The 19949-nt window shown below is 44.8% G+C and overlaps 1 protein-coding gene across 2 annotated transcripts in view; it reads left to right on the forward strand.

Moving 5' to 3' along the window:
* Nucleotides 1–207: 207 nt before the first annotated feature.
* Nucleotides 208–19949, forward strand: part of TAC3 (tachykinin precursor 3) — a 36125-nt gene continuing 16383 nt past the window's right edge. The window contains exons 1-3 of one of the 2 annotated variants that reach the window (XM_082206566.1): nt 208–302; nt 378–444; nt 10312–10449. In XM_082206566.1, the coding sequence (XP_082062692.1) occupies nt 10336–10449 (114 nt within the window). In that variant the 5' untranslated portion in view covers nt 208–302; nt 378–444; nt 10312–10335. Of the gene's footprint in view, nt 303–376; nt 445–10311; nt 10450–19949 lie in introns of those variants that run through there. The other variant, XM_082206565.1, reaches the window with a different exon arrangement.

Here is a 19949-nt window from a genome sequence, read left to right on the forward strand (position 1 = left end):
AGATCGTTTCAGAGGTGAGTTAACGGCGCAAAGTATCCCTGCGCATTCCGCCCCCCCCCGCGCCCGCCTCCTTTCCGCGCCTGCGGTTTCGTGGGGCGCGCGCGCAGGCGGCGCGGGGGCGGGAAGGGGGCGCCGCTCGCAGCCCCCTCCCCCTCCCTCCCCCCCGAGAGGCGCTCTCCAATCCCCGGCAGCCAGCCTCTTCTTAAAGGGGCGCTGCTGTCGGGCGGCGAGGCACTCTTCGCCGCGGCTCCTCCGACTTGCGAGCGCGCTTGCTGCTTCTCCTCCTCCTCAAGCGAGCCGAGGCGGGGGCCGACAAGGCGCTCGGAGAGCAGCCGCGCCGTCCTTCGCTGCCGCCGCCCTTGCCGCCCTCAGCCGAGGCAGCGCTTGCCGCCCGCACGAGAGCGCGCGCCGCGGACTTCCCGCCAAATCGCCCTCCTCCGCCAGGTGGGTGATTCTCACGGCCCCGGGGCTGGGAGAGAGGGGGGCGGGGAGGGGGCGGCAGACCCCAAAGGGCGGGAAATGGGTGAGGTATATCTATAAAGTTTCAGAGCTCACCATCGTTTCACAGGGGGACAGGATCTTCTAAGGGGGGGGGCAGCTCCCAAGAGACTGCGATCTACTCACAGAGTTAAGAACTGGCAATGATCGACCCCCTTTTGGGGGGTTCAGGTCAAAGTTGTTGAGCTTTTCTTTGGGGAGGAGGAAAGCCCGTTTTTAGGGGTGCCGGGCAAAGCTTTTTTTTTTAGGGGAGCCAAAGTTATTGAGCTTTTTTTTTTTTGGGGGGGAAGCCAGTGATCTACCACAAATGTCCAGTGTTCTACCGGTAGGTCACGAACTACCTGTTGGACATGTCTGTTCTAAGAGAACTTAAAAACTTGCAATATATATATATATATATATATATATGCAGGTTTTGGTGTCTTCGGGTGTCTTCCCGTGTAAGAGTCGACTCTTACACGGGAAGACACCCGAAGACACCAAAACCTGCATTCCTGTACCCGTGAAAATCTACGAAAGCAAATATATATATATATATATATTAAAGAGAACTGCCACTTTTCTCCTCCTGACAAAGTTTTCGGAGCTTTGCAACCAGTACTGTGTAGTAATAGTATTATTATTATTAATAATAATAATATACTGTGTAGAGCACAGGGCAAAAATTCGACAGAAGTTTCCCCATCACTGAGTTTCTGTCACGAGGAAAGCTCCACCTGTTGGATTTCTGCTTGCAAAGAATTTGCTCAAGTCTGGGGGACGTGTGTGTGTGTGTTTGTGGCAGGGTTTGTGCCAATGCGACTCTTTGATCTCCCCATCATATTCTCTGGTTCAGCATGCATTTGAGATTGCTGGGTGATGCTTAATAAAGGGAGAAACACAAACTGGTCGCTTCCTAAAATCTGCTAGCCATCCTGTCGTAGTCTCCATTAGCTGAGGTTTATTTATTTCTTATAATATTTTATTAGGTTTTATCGATAGAAAAGTTTAGAAAAAACAAAAAACAAAAGCAAAACAGATACAAAATACAAAAATACAAACATTAAACACAAAAAAGAAAAAAGGAAAAACACATATAAAAGAAAAACAAAATTTCCCTCTTTCTTAATCTCTCCACTTTAGTTAACTTATTTTCCTGACTTCCTCATGTCTCCCATTTTTGTATCCCTTTTTAAATTTAGTTCAGCAAATTCATATCCTATTAGTTTATCTATTATTAATCCCCTCATACTTTTTGCCTTGTTGCTAGAACCCCTTCAATTCATTTCAGTGTCATCAGCATTCAACTCCATTAGCTGAGGTTTATGGTTGCTCCGAAGTGTGGGGAGATGTGGGTTTCTAATCTGCGTCAGTGGTTCTGACTACACACATTGATGGCACATTTTCCCTCAAAGAATTCTGGGCACTGTAGTTTGCCCCTCAGAGTTGCAATTCCCAGGAACCCTTACCAAACTACAGTGCCCAGAATTCTTTGAGGGAAAGAACATGTTTCAAATGTGCCTTAGAGGTATAGTATGGAACCAGTGGGTGGGAATCGGTTGTTTTGAATCAATTGCCACAGAGCATGAAGATGTCATATGCATATGTAACAGAGGGAATGGCATGACCAGGCAGAGGTGTCCTCCTCATACACCTGGAGAAGAGAAGCTTTTTTTTTTAAAAAAAAATTATTTTTATTTTTTCCATGCTTATCACATACCTAAAAGCAACAATGGAGAAGAGAAGCTTAAGGGGAGACATGATAACAGTCTTCTTCAAATACCTGAAGAACTGACACACAGAAGACCAAGCAGAATTTCTCTCTCCCTTGGTTTGGGCTAGAATTCATGGGTGGAAATGGTAGGGAAGCAGATTTCAGCTAAACAGTAGAAAAAATGACTGTTTTTGGCTGGGGAGTGGACTGCCTTGGGAGGTGGTAGCCTGTCATTCACTGGAGATATTTACATAGAGGTAAAAGATACTGTAGCATCCAGGGTATATGAAGAGGCAATAACCCTGAGTCTTGAAGGAGAGCCATGCACAGATATGGAAGATATACACGGCAAAGGTAAACATAGATTTGCTAATGGGTATATGGTCTAAACCACTGAGCCTAGGGCTTGCCGATTGGAAGGTTGGCAGTTCGAATCCCCATGATGGGGTCCCTGCTCCTGCCAACCTAGCAATTCAAAAGCTCGTCAAGTGCAAGTAGATAAATAGGCACCGCTCCGGCGGGAAGGTAAATGGAGTTTCTGTGCGCTGCTCTGGTTTCGCCAGAAACGGCTTAGTTATGCTGGCCACATGACCTGGAATAACTGTCTGCGGACAAAGGTTGGATCCCTTGGCCAGTAAAGCGAGATGAGCGCCACAACCCCAGAGTCATTCGTGACTGGACTTAACTGCCAGGGGTCCTTTACCTTTTTACCTTTATATATTCATCAGGGAGGTGCAGCCTGTCCTGGCTCCCTGGCAAGTGAATCTGCATGATACATTTGCTTGCAAAACACCTCTTTGTCACATTATTATGTACACCTTTCAAACTTTTTAATTTAGCAGCCAAAACATATGATGTAATAAAGAAGAGTAGCCAATTCAGTGCGGTGAATTGCTGTGCAAAGTACTGAAGAAGATTGATCTCTATTTTGGAGATTTTGCAGGCACAGATAATCCCATTTCTAAGCTTTTCAGAGCAACCACAAGATAGGGTATAGTTGATAGCATAGGGCCCCTGAGCAGTTGCCCCTCTTTCAGTGCCAGCCTGGCCATGCTGCCTACGGACGTTTTCTTATAAGGATGAATTATTTGGTAGTCAGGATCAAGTGCTCCTGAGTGCCCAGTTTACTAACTTGCATCTCTGGCAGGACAGCTGCTGAAGCTTAGTGCAAGTTAACTGTTTGCTAACAGACTGGCTGCATTTTAGAGTCTGCATTTGCTAACAGACTGGCTGCATTTCTTTTGGTAGAAACTGCTTTTCAGTGTAAATGAGTGGGGCTGCTATTTTCAGGGTTATAGCAATTTTGCTGTAAGTGTGGGGAGGTGAACTGTTAGTTTACCAAATGATTTTCCTTTAATGGAGAAAACACTTGGCATCAGACCAAGCAAGTAAGTTTTGAATACCGCCTTTGATCTGGTATATTTTGGGGTATTTCTCTATAGATTACAGTATCTCATTTCAGACATAACACAGTTCTGCTTCAGGTATGTGTCTAAGCAAATGTGCGAGTGGCGTTGGATGGCTGACCAAGGCTGAGTTAGCATGAGGGTGAACATCAATATGCTGGAGTATCACTAGGAGCAAGCAGGAATATGGATGCAGGAAGGAGTGTGTCTGAGAGAGAAAACTTTTTATAGCAGTGTGTTTGTTTAGTGTGACATACACAATGCTTACAATAAGCAATCATATGTATGCATCCGTGTAATGTGGATATATTGATAAGCATGCATTAAGATGTGTAAGAGCATCTATATAATTGCACACTGCAGTTATGTAAAGACTGCAGTCCTCAAAGTTAGGCTCCTTATGTTCAGAATAACAGGATGGCAGCTAAAGTCATCAGCCCTTGCATGCTCTCTCCTCTCCAAGGATCTCATGACTATCAGCTACTTAGAATTAGGGTTGCATTATTTAGGGACTGGTGGCACTGTGGGTTAAACCACAGAGCCTAGGACTTGCCAATCAGAAGGTCGGCGGTTCAAATCCCTGCGACGGGGTGAGCTCCCGTTGCTCGGTCCCTGCTCCTGCCAGCCTAGCAGTTCGAAAGCACGTCAAAGTGCAAGTAGATAAATAGGTACCGCTCCAGCGGGAAGGTAAACGGTGTTTCCGTGTGCTGCTCTGGTTCTCCAGAAGTGGCTTAGTCATGCTGGCCACATAACCCAGAAGCTATACGCCAGCTCCCTCAGCCAATAAAGCGAGATGAGCACCACAACCCCAGAGTCGGCCACGGCTGGACCTAATGGTCAGGGGTCCCTTTACCTTTAAGAAGCAATTGCTATGCATTATATGGGGCACATTCATAACACCTTTCCTATGACCAAAGACACGTGCACAAGCTCAAGACCAGCGAGCAGCCCAGTTGGGCACAGGCTAAGGACTCCAGAGGATCAGAAGGCCGAACACAGCCCTGCCCTACCCCCCACCCCCCACCTTACTAGGCCTCTAGAACTGCTTTAGAACCTTGACTGCCCTCTGCAGTCACCACCCACTAAGTTTAATAACAAAAAAATGCACTGCCCTGGCCTATAGAACTATAAAATTCATTCCCGAACACCCTGGGGGCTGGAGGTGGGACTGGCAGGGAGGATGGTGAGTGGCAGCCCAGAATAAGGGGAAGTGGTGCTGCTGCTGTCCCTATGTGTGGTGGCAAGCATGACAGGTGTCCTGTCCTGGTTAGGGGCAGGGGCAATGTTGGGAGAATGAGGTGACCCAGTGAGAGAGGGGCATTGCTATCACTGCATGCAGAAATGGGGAAAAGTCCTGCCCTAGTCTGGAGCAGTGAGGGACTTGTCAGCAGCACTGGGCTGAGAGCTCCCTTTAAGTCTGGCCCTGACCCTGCTTTTGCATAGAAATGTACATATGTGGGGGAGGTAAGTTGTTTGCATGCATACACTTGATTTAAAATATAGTTGTACAAGCCTTTTAATAAAAGAATACATATATTTTTTTCCAAAATAATTTAATATTTGGACAAAATAATTTAAGAACATTAGTAAAAGCTGTCATTCCATCTCTCCTGTTATCCTGCTTAAGGAAATGGCCTGGAATTGTAAATGTATGAAATTGTCTTGTGTAGAGTCATAACATTCTGGCTGACATGAGCTCAAAGACTAAGGCAGAGGCTTTTCAGGTTTTGCCAGAGATCCTTTAAATGGAGGCGCTTGAGGCTGAACCCCAGACTACAAACTACAATCCTTATCTTAGCATCATGTCTGAAATAGGGATTTTTTGTGAGTTTATGGCATAGTTATCCTTATGTACATTTTGTCCCTTTAATGATGATGACATTTACACATTTCTATGTGCATCTATATCCATTACGTGGTGCTTAAATTAAAACGCCATAGGTGTAAGTAAAGTTGATTGTGTGCAAGGGTGAGTATGTGTGCATGCATATATGTTGTAGTTATTGCCTGAAATTTGGTGAATGACAGTATCCACATGTGAATATTAATAATCTGGCATCATTGTGCGTTTAATTTATAATTATTTTATAAATAAATAACTTATTTTATGCTGACAGTTTATGCGGTTGTTTATGCTCTCTTGATTTTTCATTCTGTATTGCTTTCATATGATTTTGTGTTCCTGCACATCACCCTGATGTTTTGCAAAAGGGCAGTATATAAATACTTCTATATATAAATGAATAATTTTCAGTGTGTAATGTTGCATATTCACACTGGTCAGACGTACACAAGAGCAGGAGTCAGCCCACCTGGTACTGTCCAGATGGTATTGGACTCCAATGCCCATCAACCCTGAAAATTTGCCATCCTGCTGGGGCTGCTGGGAGTTGTTGTCCAACATCAGCTGGAGGCCACCACATTGACTAACCCTGCGTTAGAGAATGCTGATTATCTGATTTGGGTTATTATGAACCATTGCTACTGTACCTCCAAATTTTTGTAATCCACCTAGAGGTTCTTTTTACAACCAAGCAGTATATATTTATGGTTAAATAGCTAGCTAAATAAAGATATGGTACCTCACCAGTTTTAACCTTGCATTCTGATTTTCAAAGCATTATTTGTGTAAACTCACAGAAAAGTCTGTAATCCTGGTTGAGGTGAGTATAGAAAAGCTTTGAAACTGAAAATGGGACTGGGAAAGTAAGAGTGATAAAAAGGAAACCATGCAGGAGGAAATGTAAAAAAGATTAATTCTGTTTACAACTATTTAATTCATATAAAACATTTTAAGCTGTATTCTCTGCCTGCTGCCTCCAAAGTTTCAAACAGTTACAAATAATAAAATACTGAAATAATGTGTAACCATATAAAACCTGGCATGAAAACAATAATAGTAGCCAGCAGATTTAAAAGATACTATCTGCAGCTGTTTGAAGCAATAGCTTCCAGATTAGCTTTCTTTACAAGCCATGTTTTTCCTTTTTTCTGGAAGGCTGGCGGTGGTAGAGCTCAGTAGACTTAAAGTGGGCAACGTATCATGTGAGTGCCATGGAGGAGACCAATGCCCTTGCTGGACGTTCTTGTCTAAAAAGATTGGTCCCAGATTGTAAAGGGCTTTAAGGGTTAAATACCAGCACTTTGTAATTAGCCCCAGAAGGAAACAGGCAGCCACAGTGGTTGAACCAAACAGTGTTAGAAACTGAGATATGAAAGCCTGGAGCTAAATGGCACCTTAGACCTAGGTTATGGGCACAACCTAGACCTAGGTTTGGGACACGGGTGGCGCTGTGGGTTAAACCACAGAGCCTAGGACTTGCTGATCAGAAGGTTGGCGGTTCGAATCCCCGTGACGGGGTGAGCTCCCGTTGCTTGGTCCCTTCTCTTGCCAACCTAGCAGTTCGAAAGCACATCAAACTGCAAGTAGATAAATAGGTACCACTCCGGCGGGAAGGTAAACGGCATTTCTGTGTGCTGCTCTGGTTCGCCAGAAGTGGCGTTTGTCATGCTGGCCACATGACCCAGAAGCTATCTGCTGACAAACGCCGGCTCCCTCGGCCAATAAAGCGAGATGAGTGCCGCAACCCCAGAGTCGGTCATGACTGGACCTAATGGTCAGGGGTCCCTTTACCTTCACCTCTGGGCACAACAACGGAATGTCTAGGCATGCTTTTTTATAACAAGAATACAAAGCTGTAAATGAATGAACTGCGGCTGAAATATTATGCTCATTTTTCACATGGTCTAGTCCTTCCCCTGCCCACCCCCCTAATATTCTTAAGAAGGTCTCTTCTCCAGTCTACAGAGAGTAGCTAGAAGTGGGGAGGCAGAAAAGGGTCCTCTTTCCCTTCCACTCTGCAGTTTTAATCTGAAATCTTAGGTGCAGCCAGAGCTCAGAAGCTACTTGCACTAATGAAATTCCCTGTTGGAAAATGCGCCTAGAGCAATGGGAGTTTCGAACACTGGAACCAAAATGAGAATAATGGATGTGCCCTGGGACATGCCTATCTCAGGCTGCTGCATTTTGCACCAGCGGCAACTTCAAAAAGGCAGAGCACATTGCAATCATAGAATCATAGAATCATAGAGTTGGAAGAGACCACAAGGGCCATCGAGTCCAACCTCCTGCCAAGCAGGAAACACCATCAGAGCACTCCTGACATATGGTTGTCAAGCCTCTGCTTAAAGACCTCCAAAGTAGGAGACTCCACCACACTCCCTGGCAGCAAATTCCACTGTCGAACAGCTCTTACTGTCAGGAAGTTCTTCCTAATGTTTAGGTGGAATCTTCTTTCTTGTAGTTTGGATCCATTGCTCCGTGTCCGCTTCTCTGGAGCAGCAGAAAACAACCTTTCTCCCTCCTCTATGTGACATCCTTTTATATATTTGAACATGGCTATCGTATCACCCCTTAACCTCCTCTTCTCCAGGCTAAACATGCCCAGCTCCCTTAGCCGTTCCTCATACTGCATGGTTTCCAGGCCTTTGACCATTTTGGTTGCCCTCCTCTGGACACGTTCCAGTTTGTCAGCGTCCTTCTTGAACTGTGGTGCCCAGAACTGGACGCAGTACTCCAGGTGAGGTCTGACCAGAGCAGAATACAGTGGCACTATTACTTCCCTTGATCTAGATGCTATACTCCTATTGATGCAGCCCAGAATTGCATTGGCTTTTTTAGCTGCCGCGTCACACTGTTGGCTCATGTCAAGTTTGTGGTCAACCAAGACTCCTAGATCCTTTTCACATCCTTTTCACATCCTTTCCAGTCACCCAAGTGCATTTTAGGCACCCATCTATGTCTTAGAAAAAAGGCAAAATGACCCATTTCCCTTCTTGAATTTTTAATTTTTAAATTATTTATTACTTTCCCCTTGCCATGCACAGGGATCCCACCCCCTACCCCAATTGTCGTTTGTTCAGGAGCACAATCAGTAAGGCAAAAAGCTTACCATAGTGCATCCAAACTGAAATCATAAACTTCTCTCCTTGCTGGTGCTACAGTCCAGCTTTGGTGTTGTATAGTGGCCTCCAGCCAGTGATACCCTCTCAGCTAGGAACAATGGCGTAAATTTCACCAGCTCATCAGCAAACCTGTATTTGCAAGCTGCCGCTAGCTTATCAAGGACTTTATTTTGAAGCTTAATTAGGAACACAATATTTTGAATCCACCAGAGAAGAAAACCTACTTCATATATTTTACATGAGGAACATGCAAGTCACCAGATGAGATTCTTGCAATGCCCCCTGTGCTGGCATACTCACGAGGTGCAGAATCTTGTTGCTTGGCTAGTAACAAATATGAGCCTGTGCTTAAACAACTGAGTTGGTTACTAGTTTGCTTCCAGTCCTTCTGTGGGCTGTCCATCTTTAATGCCTCTTTAATGCAATTCCCTAAACAAGTGAAATGAACCTTGTTTCGCTGTCCTGTTGGAAGTTACTTCCTTTCCAATTTTCTGCTATTGATGTTTTTGTATTGAATCTTGTTTCGCTTTAGTTTATTATTTATATTCTAATTGCTTTTATATTATTGCTTGCATGTCACTTCAGAGCATAAGCTGAAAAGAAGCATATGCATCTTTTAAATAATTCCCAAACAATTGTGGCCAGTGTACCAAATGTTTCCTGCTACTGAGGAGACCTTTTTATCTTACTGTTACAGCTGAGACTGTACTTCTTCATTAAATATCAGAGCAGACAGTGTTCGTGATCCATGGTGGTTTTATTAGATTGTGCCCACAATTAACCTAGGCTTGTTAATCCAGTGATGGGTTCCAAATTCTGACACATGGGCTGATTGGCTGGGGAAGTAATGCCCTTGTCTTCAGTAGAGAGGATATGTCTGACTGATAAAGGTTAATACAAATATTATATTGGGTTGTATCAAAGGGCGTAATCTGTGAGTCCAGATTGCATGCCACTAGGTAGGTAATTTCAGTTTGATTCGTTCTGTTCCTGAGTAGGAGACAGAAAGCAACATTTTGATTGTGTTCAAAGAGAGCAGCAGAGATGGAATTTAAGCCTAAGAATTCAAAGAAGGGATGTAGCTAAGAAAGCATTGCTTTATTGTCTTCTAAGGCTGTGCAGAGAAATTATTTCTGTGGAGCAACAAGAGTAACTTCACATCACCACGGTCACACTATCCAGATTTTGTTTCTCTCTCTCTCTCTCTCTCTCTCTCTCTGTATATATATATATGAATGAAAGAGAATGGGAGCCTTTTTATAGGTGGGGTTGCCTGATGCATGACATGTTCATTTAAAAGAAATTTAAACACTCACAAACGTCGTCCCCAGTTCATATGTCTTGCTATAGGAAATAACCAGGTTTGCATATGAAATAAACATGTTTGACAGGTAATGTATGGTGGTGTTCTGTTTCTAGCTTTAGAGAGCAGTCAGTATAATCTTTTTAAAAAACGAAGTACTAGCTTTCCCAGAAATTAATTGGCCAGTCATTATGTAGTACTTACAAGGGAATAATAGGCAGTGACCTCTTGTTCCTCTTACAAATCTGAAGCGTGAAAATGGCAGTGTGCTAATTAAAGTTCCACATAAAATTGCTTGCTGTTATTTATCTGCTGTCTTTTAATGATGGATATGTATGTTGGTACTCCTGTGCTCCCTCCACACTTTGCAGTTTCCATTTTTCACACTGATATTCTCCCGCTTTCTCTTTCTTTCTGAACCCTCTCCCACTGCTCCCCTTCCCAAGCTGTCGCTCCCTCGGGAAGAGAGAATGAAGAGCCCTCTTGTGCTGACAGTGCTGCTGTCCTTAATAACAGCAAAACTGTGCCATGCTTACTGTATTGAGTCCCAGGAGCAGCAGATCCCCAGCGGAATGCAAACAAAGGTGAGAGTGGCTAGAATTTTGTTGGAAGAGGGGATAGGAGGTTGCTGGTGAGTGGAACGGCTTCTGTGCTGGGTAAGGATCTGCTCCAAATAAGTTCCTGCCATGGTACCAGTGTGGTTTTTAGAGCCTTGCATTTCAGAAGTTGAAACTGAACCCATCATCCACTTCGGAAAACATGAGGACTCAAAATACTAAAGTTAATGCATAATTTTGTTTTACCCAGATAAGGTAAAGGGGGGGGGGAGACCCCTGACCATTAGGTCCAGTTGTGGCCAATTCTGGGGTTGCGGCGCTCATCTCGCTTTATTGGCCGAGGGAGCTGGTGTACAGCTTCCGGGTCATGTGGCCAGCATGACTAAGCCACTTCTGGCAAACCAGAGCAGCGCACGGAAACGCTGTTTACCTTCCCGCTGGAGTGGTACCTATTTATCTACTTGCACTTTGACGTGATTTCAAACTGCTAGGTTGGCAGGAGCAGGGACCGAGCAACGGAAGCTCACCCCATCGTGGGGATTCGAACCGCCGACCTTCTGATCAGCAAGCCCAAGGCTCTGTGGTTTAACTCACAGCGCCACCCGTGTCCCTTGATACCCAGATAGAAGCTAATTAAACAAAGATAATAACCCCCAAACACTCTCCTGTTGTGACTTCTGCAATAATAAATTGTCCAAGGCTTTGGAAAGTTATTCTGATGTTTCTCTATATTTCATGGGTTTCTTTCCAACATAGTTTTTCTTCTAACGTTTTGCAAACAGGATATATTTCAAGTTTTGACATGCAACACAAAATTGGATTCTGCCCCCTGCCCCCAATTTCATTATTTTTACCTGATTTCCTACAGTGTAAAATGGGAATGAACAAACAAATAATGGAAAAGATATTACCAATGTACACTGTTTTAGAGAATCAGGAAATGTGACCATGCCTAGTCACTTTCTCAAGGCTAGAAACCTGAATCAATTAAAAAGAAAGGTGGTACTGTGTAATTTATCTGTTAACTTTCATCTGCAGTTGCTACAGTTTGAAGGAGTATTGAGGTTTATAATACAGAAGAAGATCCTATTTCTTCCCTATAAAAATGTTAATTCGGTTCCCCCATAAACACACCCCATGGCAAGACATTCATACATCTTTCATCTAAGGCAGTGGTTCTTATCCTTTTTGAGGGTCACAAACGTCTTTGAGAATCTGATAAATGCTGGGCCCTGCCCCCAGAAAAGTGCACATACACAAACATAAGTTTGCATATAATTTGGCTTGGTTCAGAAACCCCTGGAAGCCAGAGCAATGTACTTCAGATGACTTCTTTTATCCACACAACAACCCTCTGGAGTAGGTTAGGCTGTGATATAGCAATTGGCCAATGGGACTCATGGCTCAATGTTGATTGAATCCATGTATTCTCCGTCTTGAGTCCAAACTTCTAAAATGATAAACTGCCTTCCTGAACTTGTGAATTTCTCAAGAGAGAAAGTTCCGTAATGTTCAGACCACAGCAGAGAACCCAAGCAGCTGCTGAATTAATCTTGTTTGATGATAACATGTTGAGCAGGACCTCCATTGCAAAGCTGAAACTGAAAACAAATACTGACTCCCCTACTACTTGGTGTTTTCATTGTGACTCCTTTGGAACAGGGATTAACTCTCCTGAGCCTGCTTAGAGAGCCCAGAAGCATGGCTGGCTACAGAACGCTGTGCTAGATGGACGTTCATTCTGCTCCTGCAGGGCTCTTCATACGTTTCTGGCACAACTAGAACTTAGGGATTGCTTTGGCTCACAAATCTTACCAATCTATTTATTACACAAGAACAACAGGACCTAAACGCAGCAGGAGAGGTTTCCAAATTCCATGTTAATGAGCCCTGCTTTACATGCAGTGATTTTGTACACAGATGTAACTTAAGCATTCTCTGTGCATGCCGTCGTGTGAAGTGCATGTGAAACATACACACACACTTTCTGCATTGGTGGGACTTGAGTGTACAGGGGTCTTCCTGGTGGTTTCCCATCTAGACACTGAGCAGATCCAGACCAGCTTAGCTTCATGTTACTTAAGGCCTTTCCTTGTCGACCTTTTTGCTACGCATGGACTCTGTAAAACAGGGAACACTTGGCAAATGGCAGTTTAATTTGGGACATGCACACAATGATTCAGTGAACTAGCCACATGTGAACCCATCACAGGCAAATGTGTACATATGGTTTCCCAGCATGGATGTGGTATCTGTGTTTGTCACACATCCCCGTCCCCCGCCAAAAAATAAAATAAAATAATCCTGGGATCTGCAGTTCATTAAGCTCCGTGAAGGGTAAACTTCAGTTCCCTGATTTATTTGAGGGGAGCCATGTGCTTTAAATATGCTTTAAATGTATGGTGTGGATGAGACTGAAGTAGCCATCCCCCTGTTCTGTTATCTGTGATGGAACAATGGGACTCAAGTGTAAATTATGCTAGCTGAATCAGAGCAGTTATTGCATGGTTATGAAGGAGTGTGGTGGAGTCTCCTTCTTTGGAGGTCTTTAAGCAGAGGCTTGACAACCATATGTCAGGAGTGCTCTGATGGTGTTTCCTGCTTGGCAGGGGGTTGGACTCGATGGCCCTTGTGGTCTCTTCCAACTCTATGATTCTATGATTCTAAGGATGGAAACTGTTCTATGAACAGACAAGAACAGAGAAGAGGTAATGAAGAAGTAAATGCAAAACTGGTGCCCTAGTTCAGGCATAGGCAAACTCGGCCCTCCAGATGTTTGGGGACTATAATTCCCATCATCCCTGACCACTGGTCCTGCTAGCTAGGGATCATGGGAGTTGTAGGCCAAAAACATCTGGAGGGCCAAGTTTGCCTATGCCTGCCCTAATTTGTAACAAAGAAGACATGGCTTTGCTGGTGATGTGGACACCAACAGTACAAAGAGAGATAACCCCACCATGCTACTCATACCTGATGTGTACCTACAACACAGGGAGCAGGCTTCTGCCCCCCCAAAAAAACCCCATGAGCAATCTTGTCCATCATATGCAGTGGTTCATAGCTTACATTTTAGCAAATAAATAACATCAAATTTCCTCTCCTGAGCACTCACTCACTTATTTTAAATCAACAGACTATTCAGGCATTAATATTGATGATAGCGTGCTTTATTTTGAATGGGGCGGGGAGCACTGTACTATGATGGGAAGGGAAGCTCAAGTAAGTGAGAGACAATGTGGGCATATGGATGGAAAAGCATGACTAGAGGCCAAGAGATTTGCAGGACGGAGCAGACAGGTTTGCAGGGCATAAAGCTTCCCATTATCGAATACTGGAGCCTTCACCAGAAATGGCCTCTATGTTTCTAAAACATATCATGTGCACCATAAACAGTATACAAGCTTCTTAATTATTTTATTTATTTAACAGTTTGTATACCACTTAATAACAGGGGTGCTAACTTGAATAAAATATTTTTTGGGGGGGCAGGTAAGCCCTACCCCACATAATTGGTCACAAGGCGTGGCACATGCACACCATTTGAATGGCAATGCACATCAACTTAGGGGGCGGCCCTCTCAAATATTTTATGGGGAGGAGGGGTGAAGGGACCTCAGACCCTAGGAATTGGCTTCTGTGATCACAGTTATGTAGAAGAAACCTAGCAAATTAGACTAAAATGATAAAAACTAAAAAATCAGAGTTCAATTTATAAAGCCCTGCTGAGATACAAAAAACAATAAGTCTTCAGTAAGGATTAGGGTGTGGGTGGCGCTGTGGTCTAAACCACAGAGCCTAGGACTTGCCGATCTGAAGGTCGGCAGTTCGAATCCCCGCAACAGGGTGAGTTCTTGTTGTTCAGTCCCAGCTCTTGCCCACGTAGCAGTTTGAAAGCACATCAAAGTGCAAGTAGATAAATAGGTACCACTCCGGCGGGAAGGTAAACGGCGTTTCCATGCACTGCTCTGGTTCGCCAGAAGCAGCTTAGTCATGCTGGCCACATGACCTGGAAGCTGTCTGTGGACAAACGCCGGCTCCCTCAGCCTATAGAGTGAGATGAGCGCCATAACCCCAGAGTCGTCTGCGACTGGACCTATGGTCAGGGGTACCTTTACCTTTACCTAAGGACTAGAAGTTCAACTGGAAGGGATTTCCAAAAAATTGGGCCCACACTACTGAATGTACGGGCTCCTTGTGGGTATGAGCTGTGTGTCCAAGTCATGGGGGCCCACTAACAGCGACCCCCAAAGACCTCAAGGATCAAAAGGAGAGATATACAGCGTCAGGCTCTTGGTCTGTATCCTGCTCTACTTTTGATTCCTTGGAGTTGGTTGTGTATCTCTCAGTGTTAGGCTGTTGGTCCCTCATTGCTTTTTGTGATGGGGCCTTGTACATAACAAAACAACAAGTGGTTCAAAGAAGGCTCTTTGGTGCAGTTACAAAAAGTTGCTCTTTCTTTCTTTTCTTTTCTTTTTTACTCAAAGCTGTTTCAATAACCTAAAAGCCTATACATCCTGTGGAGAATAAAATGTTGGTCTGCGATAATGACTACACAGTAGGGAACATCTCTCTCACTGCAGTCTGAAATGAGAGCTTCCATGAGCCAGTGGTCTCTTGGTAGCCAAGCAATGGCTTTAGAGCCAAGAACTTCAGTGCATCTGCATGTGCGAAGAGTTTGATTTCTACGTATTAGAGAAATTATTTAAAATAGCTTCACCGTGAAATGAAGCAAGTATAAAACCATCCAAGATCCTGGCTTCAGAGGCTCATACTTTTGGCTTTGTTCGCTTATTTTGCAACTAAATTATATTGTTGAAATGTTTACCCCACAACTTTTCCCCATTTGTAAAGATATCAAAGGATTAAATCATTTGCCCAAGGTCATGAAGGCAGCCTTTGGTGGAACTCAAATCTCTCAGTTCCTAAAATACCGTAACCAAACAGCTCCAATCTAGTATAAAATTAGACATCTGGCTAATGAGAGGTTGAGGGAGATCTGTGAACTTGATCATTAGCTGTCTTGTTTTCAAAGCTTAAGCAGAAAGTTTGGAGAGAACAATTTCTATCGCTGTCTTTCACATGCAGAGATAATGGCAGCGTCAGTATTGTATATCATCTAGGACAAGGCTGGGGAACCTGTGGTTTCCAGATGTTATTGGACCACAGCTTCCACGATCCCTATTAGCCATGTTGGTTGGGGCTGATGGGGGTTGTAGTCCAAAAACATCTGGACAGGTTGGTGAAGGCTGATCTACTTGTGGTGCTGAATGCATAGAGCAAGCCACACAGTCTACTGGCATTTGGAAGCAACATGCATGGTGGAACACCTTCTTGGTAGCCAAAACTATAATCATCTTTCCATATTCTAAGTCTGCTGAAGAGGCTTTTGGTGTGTCGATGGTCTTTAATCTGATGTAAAAGGGGCATTCTTTCATAGGTATGAAAAGGGGAAGTTAAAAAGAAGATGAGGTCCCCCCCCCCATCTCTCTTAAAAAGAGCTTTCTGCTCTGCAAATTACTTTTGTAGACAAGACCCAGCTGGAGTCTTAAGTGGCTGTTTTTGTCAAATCCCATCTGAATCAGATCTGCTGAGGATAAAAAAGCTTTGAGAAATCCAATTCAACCCTCTCCCATCACCTTCTCTTCCTGTCACATCCTTACTGTCCAAAAAGAGAAAAGAAAAAGCCTCAAATTACTGTAGCTTTAAGGCTCTCACGAAGCAATTCCACATTTTTGGATGCGGCTGACCTTTGGACCAATTTCACATTTTTCTCTCCTGGAATTATTTCACTCTTAGCATAGGCAGCAGTTTTAACCAGATTAAATTAGAGGACACCAATGCCCTGCCCCCGCTTTATTCTTCGAGGTAGATTTAAATTCTGTAACTAACGGTAGATGTAATTGACAAAGTTTTTTCACTTGAAAATTATGCTTTGATTACGGGAAATAAGGATGGAACTTCATATCCATCAAAATCTGCAGACGTTCTAGTGCTACCTGTCCAGGACTGCCTATTGGCTATCAAAGGAGATGTACAAGTGAGAGCCTTGTGCCTAAAGGCTGTGTTTTCTTTACATCAGAACCTTTAAGTTTGATGGCCAATATTTACTCCAAGAACTTGGTTCTCACATGATTTGGATTTGTGTGTGTGGAGGGGGGAAGTCTGGGATGACAGAAGCCATTGCATAGGAGAAGGGCAAGGAAATCATTTCCCACTGAGAGCAATACAAGGCATTCTTCCTTGGCAATCACTCATGGCCAAATAAGATTGTCTTCCATAAACACAGTTTTAACAGTGAGTCTGTAAGTGATTGTGGAGGTCAATTCTGGATCCACACATCCTTCCACAGTGGAGACATAGGTTTCCAGACGGGAGTTGATCAGGGTGAGGGTTTGCCAACGATGCCTTCCTCTTAGCACATTTCTCCCTTTTGCCCTGAGTTCTAGCATCTTCAATGCCCATGGCATCTTTGGTAAAGGCTGTTCTCCAATTGGAGCACTCACAGACCAGTGTTTCCCAGTTGCCAGTGTTTATATCACATTTTTTAAAGATTTGCCTTGAAAGAATCTTTAAACCTCTTTTGTTGACCACCAGCTTTACGCTTTCCATTTTTAAGTTTGGAATAGAGTGGTTGCTTTGGAATACGATAATCAGGCATCCACACAACATGACCAGTCCAACAAAGTTGATGTTGAAGAATCATTGCTTCAATACTGGTGATCTTTGCTTCTTCTAGTACACTGGCATTAGTTTGCCTGTCTTCCCAAATGATGTGTAATTTTTTTTGGATACACTGTTGATGGAATCTTTCAGGGAGTTCGAGGTGGTGTTTATAGGTGGTTCATGTTTCAAGAGCATACAGTAAGGTTGGTAGTACAATAGCTTTGTAAACAAGCATTTTGGTTTCCCTGTGAATGTCCTCAAACACTCTGCACTTCAATCAGGAGAAAGCTGCACTCACAGAGCTCAGGCATTATACTCCTGCCTTCTGAACAGTGGATGCCCTGCAGAGTCCCACTCTACTTTCTGACTCTTCACCTTCAAGTTTCTACATGCTATGAAGGCTGTAGTAAATATGCTGTTGAAATTCTTACACTGCCAAGTTCTGCGCTCAGGCTGTCAATACCACAGACATATCCTTTTTTCGTACAAATATTAATCACAATGTCAAAAGATGCAATGTGTCTGTCAGATCACAATGTCAGAAATAATAGCACCTGTGAACAGAAAATAGAAAACAAATTTTAATTAAAAAATACTACTGGGGATGTGCAATATGTGCAAAAACAATGGAATTCAAGGGCAGTTGTTTTAGACAAAGTCTAGATACTATTGCATCCCAAAATGATTCGTTAAGCACCATTCAGTTCCATATTGATAGGGTATTATTTTTATAAGATTGTATTTGGAAATGATGTATTCAAAGGTTGAAGATTTCGCTATGTTTTGAATCTGCTCAAAACTTTTAAAGACTTGCATCCCACCTGTCAGGGAACTGACATCAGAGGAAAGGGAGTTGGTAGGGCTCCCAGAGACTGGGAGAGAGTCAGCAGCCAAAGCAGGGACCAGTAGGGGGAGCGAGGGGTCTCTGGAGGAGGATCTCAGCAATGCTGAGAGAGACGCAGCAGCCCAGGCAGGAAACAGCAGGGGAGAGAAAGGGGTGAGAGACACGTCCAGCGAAAATAGCGGGGAGGTGTCAGAAGCAACTGCAGGGAGACCCATGCTTCGCCGGAAGCTGCCACGTCGTGAGTCCAGGAGACGCGTTTCCGTTAAGGAGCTTCTTTGCTGGAAGCGCTTCCGCAGGCAGCCACTGTCAGACTCTACTAGTGACTAGAGCAGACATGTCTGAGGAGCTCTGTCACACACAGAGGTTTGTGGGGCCGCACAAACTCTGAAGGGGCACAATTTTAAGCACAAGCAGCTAATCATCCCCTGACAGCAGTCCGACAGTCTTTGTACGCTGCCTGTGCAGGAGAAAGCATCATGAGCAACCCAGCCGGAACCGGAGAGGCAGGGGTTGGAGCTGGTCCAAGCTTGGAAGAAAGGTATCAAGCTCTGGAGGTCCAACTTGCGCTGCAGACGGCGAGGCTCGAGGAGAGAAGGGCTCAGGATGCTGACAAAAAGGGGAGAACCACTCAGTTCCCCAGAAAGGTACCAGGATTGGTGCAGAAGTTTGGGGGGGACCCCAAGGATTACCATGCCTTTAGGACCGAGATGCAATATGCCCTGAATGTGCAGTTTGATGAGTTCCCTGATGAGGAATCGCGAGTTGCTTTCGTAATTGGGCATCTTGAGAAGGGGGCGCGGGACTGGGTTCGACCCCTGATGGCAACGCACAACGATATCCTAAAGGACACTATGAAGTTCTTTCGTGCAATGGATATCATGTTTTCCAGCGATATTGAGGAAGGGGTGGTGCGCAGACAGCTAATGGCTTGCAAGCAGGGAAGCAGATCTGTCCGTGAGTACTGGACTGAATTTACCATGCTGATTCACAGATTGGGGTGGGATTTATCGGCAGCACCCATTCAGATGCTATTTGAAGAAGGTCTTTCTTCGGCTGTGAAAGACGAGCTGTCCAGGAGCCCCAGGGCGGTGTCTATGGATCAGCTGACCAAATCTGCGCTGACCATTGGAGCGTGCCAGGAGGCAAGAGCCTTGGAGAGGCGGGAAGGGAGAGGGGAACGTTGGAAGGAGTTACGCATTCCAGACATTCCTGAGCCAGCTTTCCCGCCGGCAGAGCCGATGGAAATCGGAACAGCCCCCGCGCGCGCAGTTTCAAAGCCCAGTGAGGGGGCGAAGAAGGAGGGAAAGGGAGCCCGGAAATGCTATCTCTGCCAACAGCCAGGCCACTTTGCCAGAGTCTGCCCCCAGAGGAAGGAATGGCAAGGGATGGTGGGAGCAGTTGAGGGGGGAGAGCAGGGAGAAACGGAGCAGGTAAAAGCCAACGCCTGGTTGCCACCGTCAGGGCACTGCAGCCAGGCCAAAGAGCAGTAAAAGTGCCCGTGCCAGAAGCTCCTCAACCTGCTCTAGTAATTGAAGTGTCGCTAGAGCTGCAAAATGGACACCCCCTAAAAATAAAGGCGCTGTTGGACTCAGGCAGCTCCTGCAATTTTATGAGCAAGGAGTTTGCTGCTGAACATCAGATACAGACTATCCCTTTAAGCAACCCCCTGCAGGTGACCACGATCGATGGCAGGGAACTGTTGGGAGGAGGAGTCGGCTTGCAGACCGTCCCAATGATAATGAGGGTGGCAAGGCACACAGAACTGATAGCGTTTAATGTGGCCACCTTGGGAGGCGCTCCCATTATTTTGGGAATGAGCTGGCTAGCCCTACATGATCCGCTGGTGGGCTGGCATCAAAGAGTGGTTTCCTTCAGTTCAGCACATTGCTTAGAACACTGCAGGGGGGAAAAGGGGTCAGCAGGGGCCCAAGCCACCCTGGCAGGGACTGAAGTAATGGGGAAGGGGAAGGTGCCACCACAGTATGCTGATCTCAGCGACGTGTTCAGCGAGAAGGAAGCT

Source organism: Podarcis vaucheri, assembly GCF_965113315.1.
Source record: "Podarcis vaucheri genome assembly, chromosome: 2".
NCBI lineage: Eukaryota > Metazoa > Chordata > Lepidosauria > Squamata > Lacertidae > Podarcis > Podarcis vaucheri.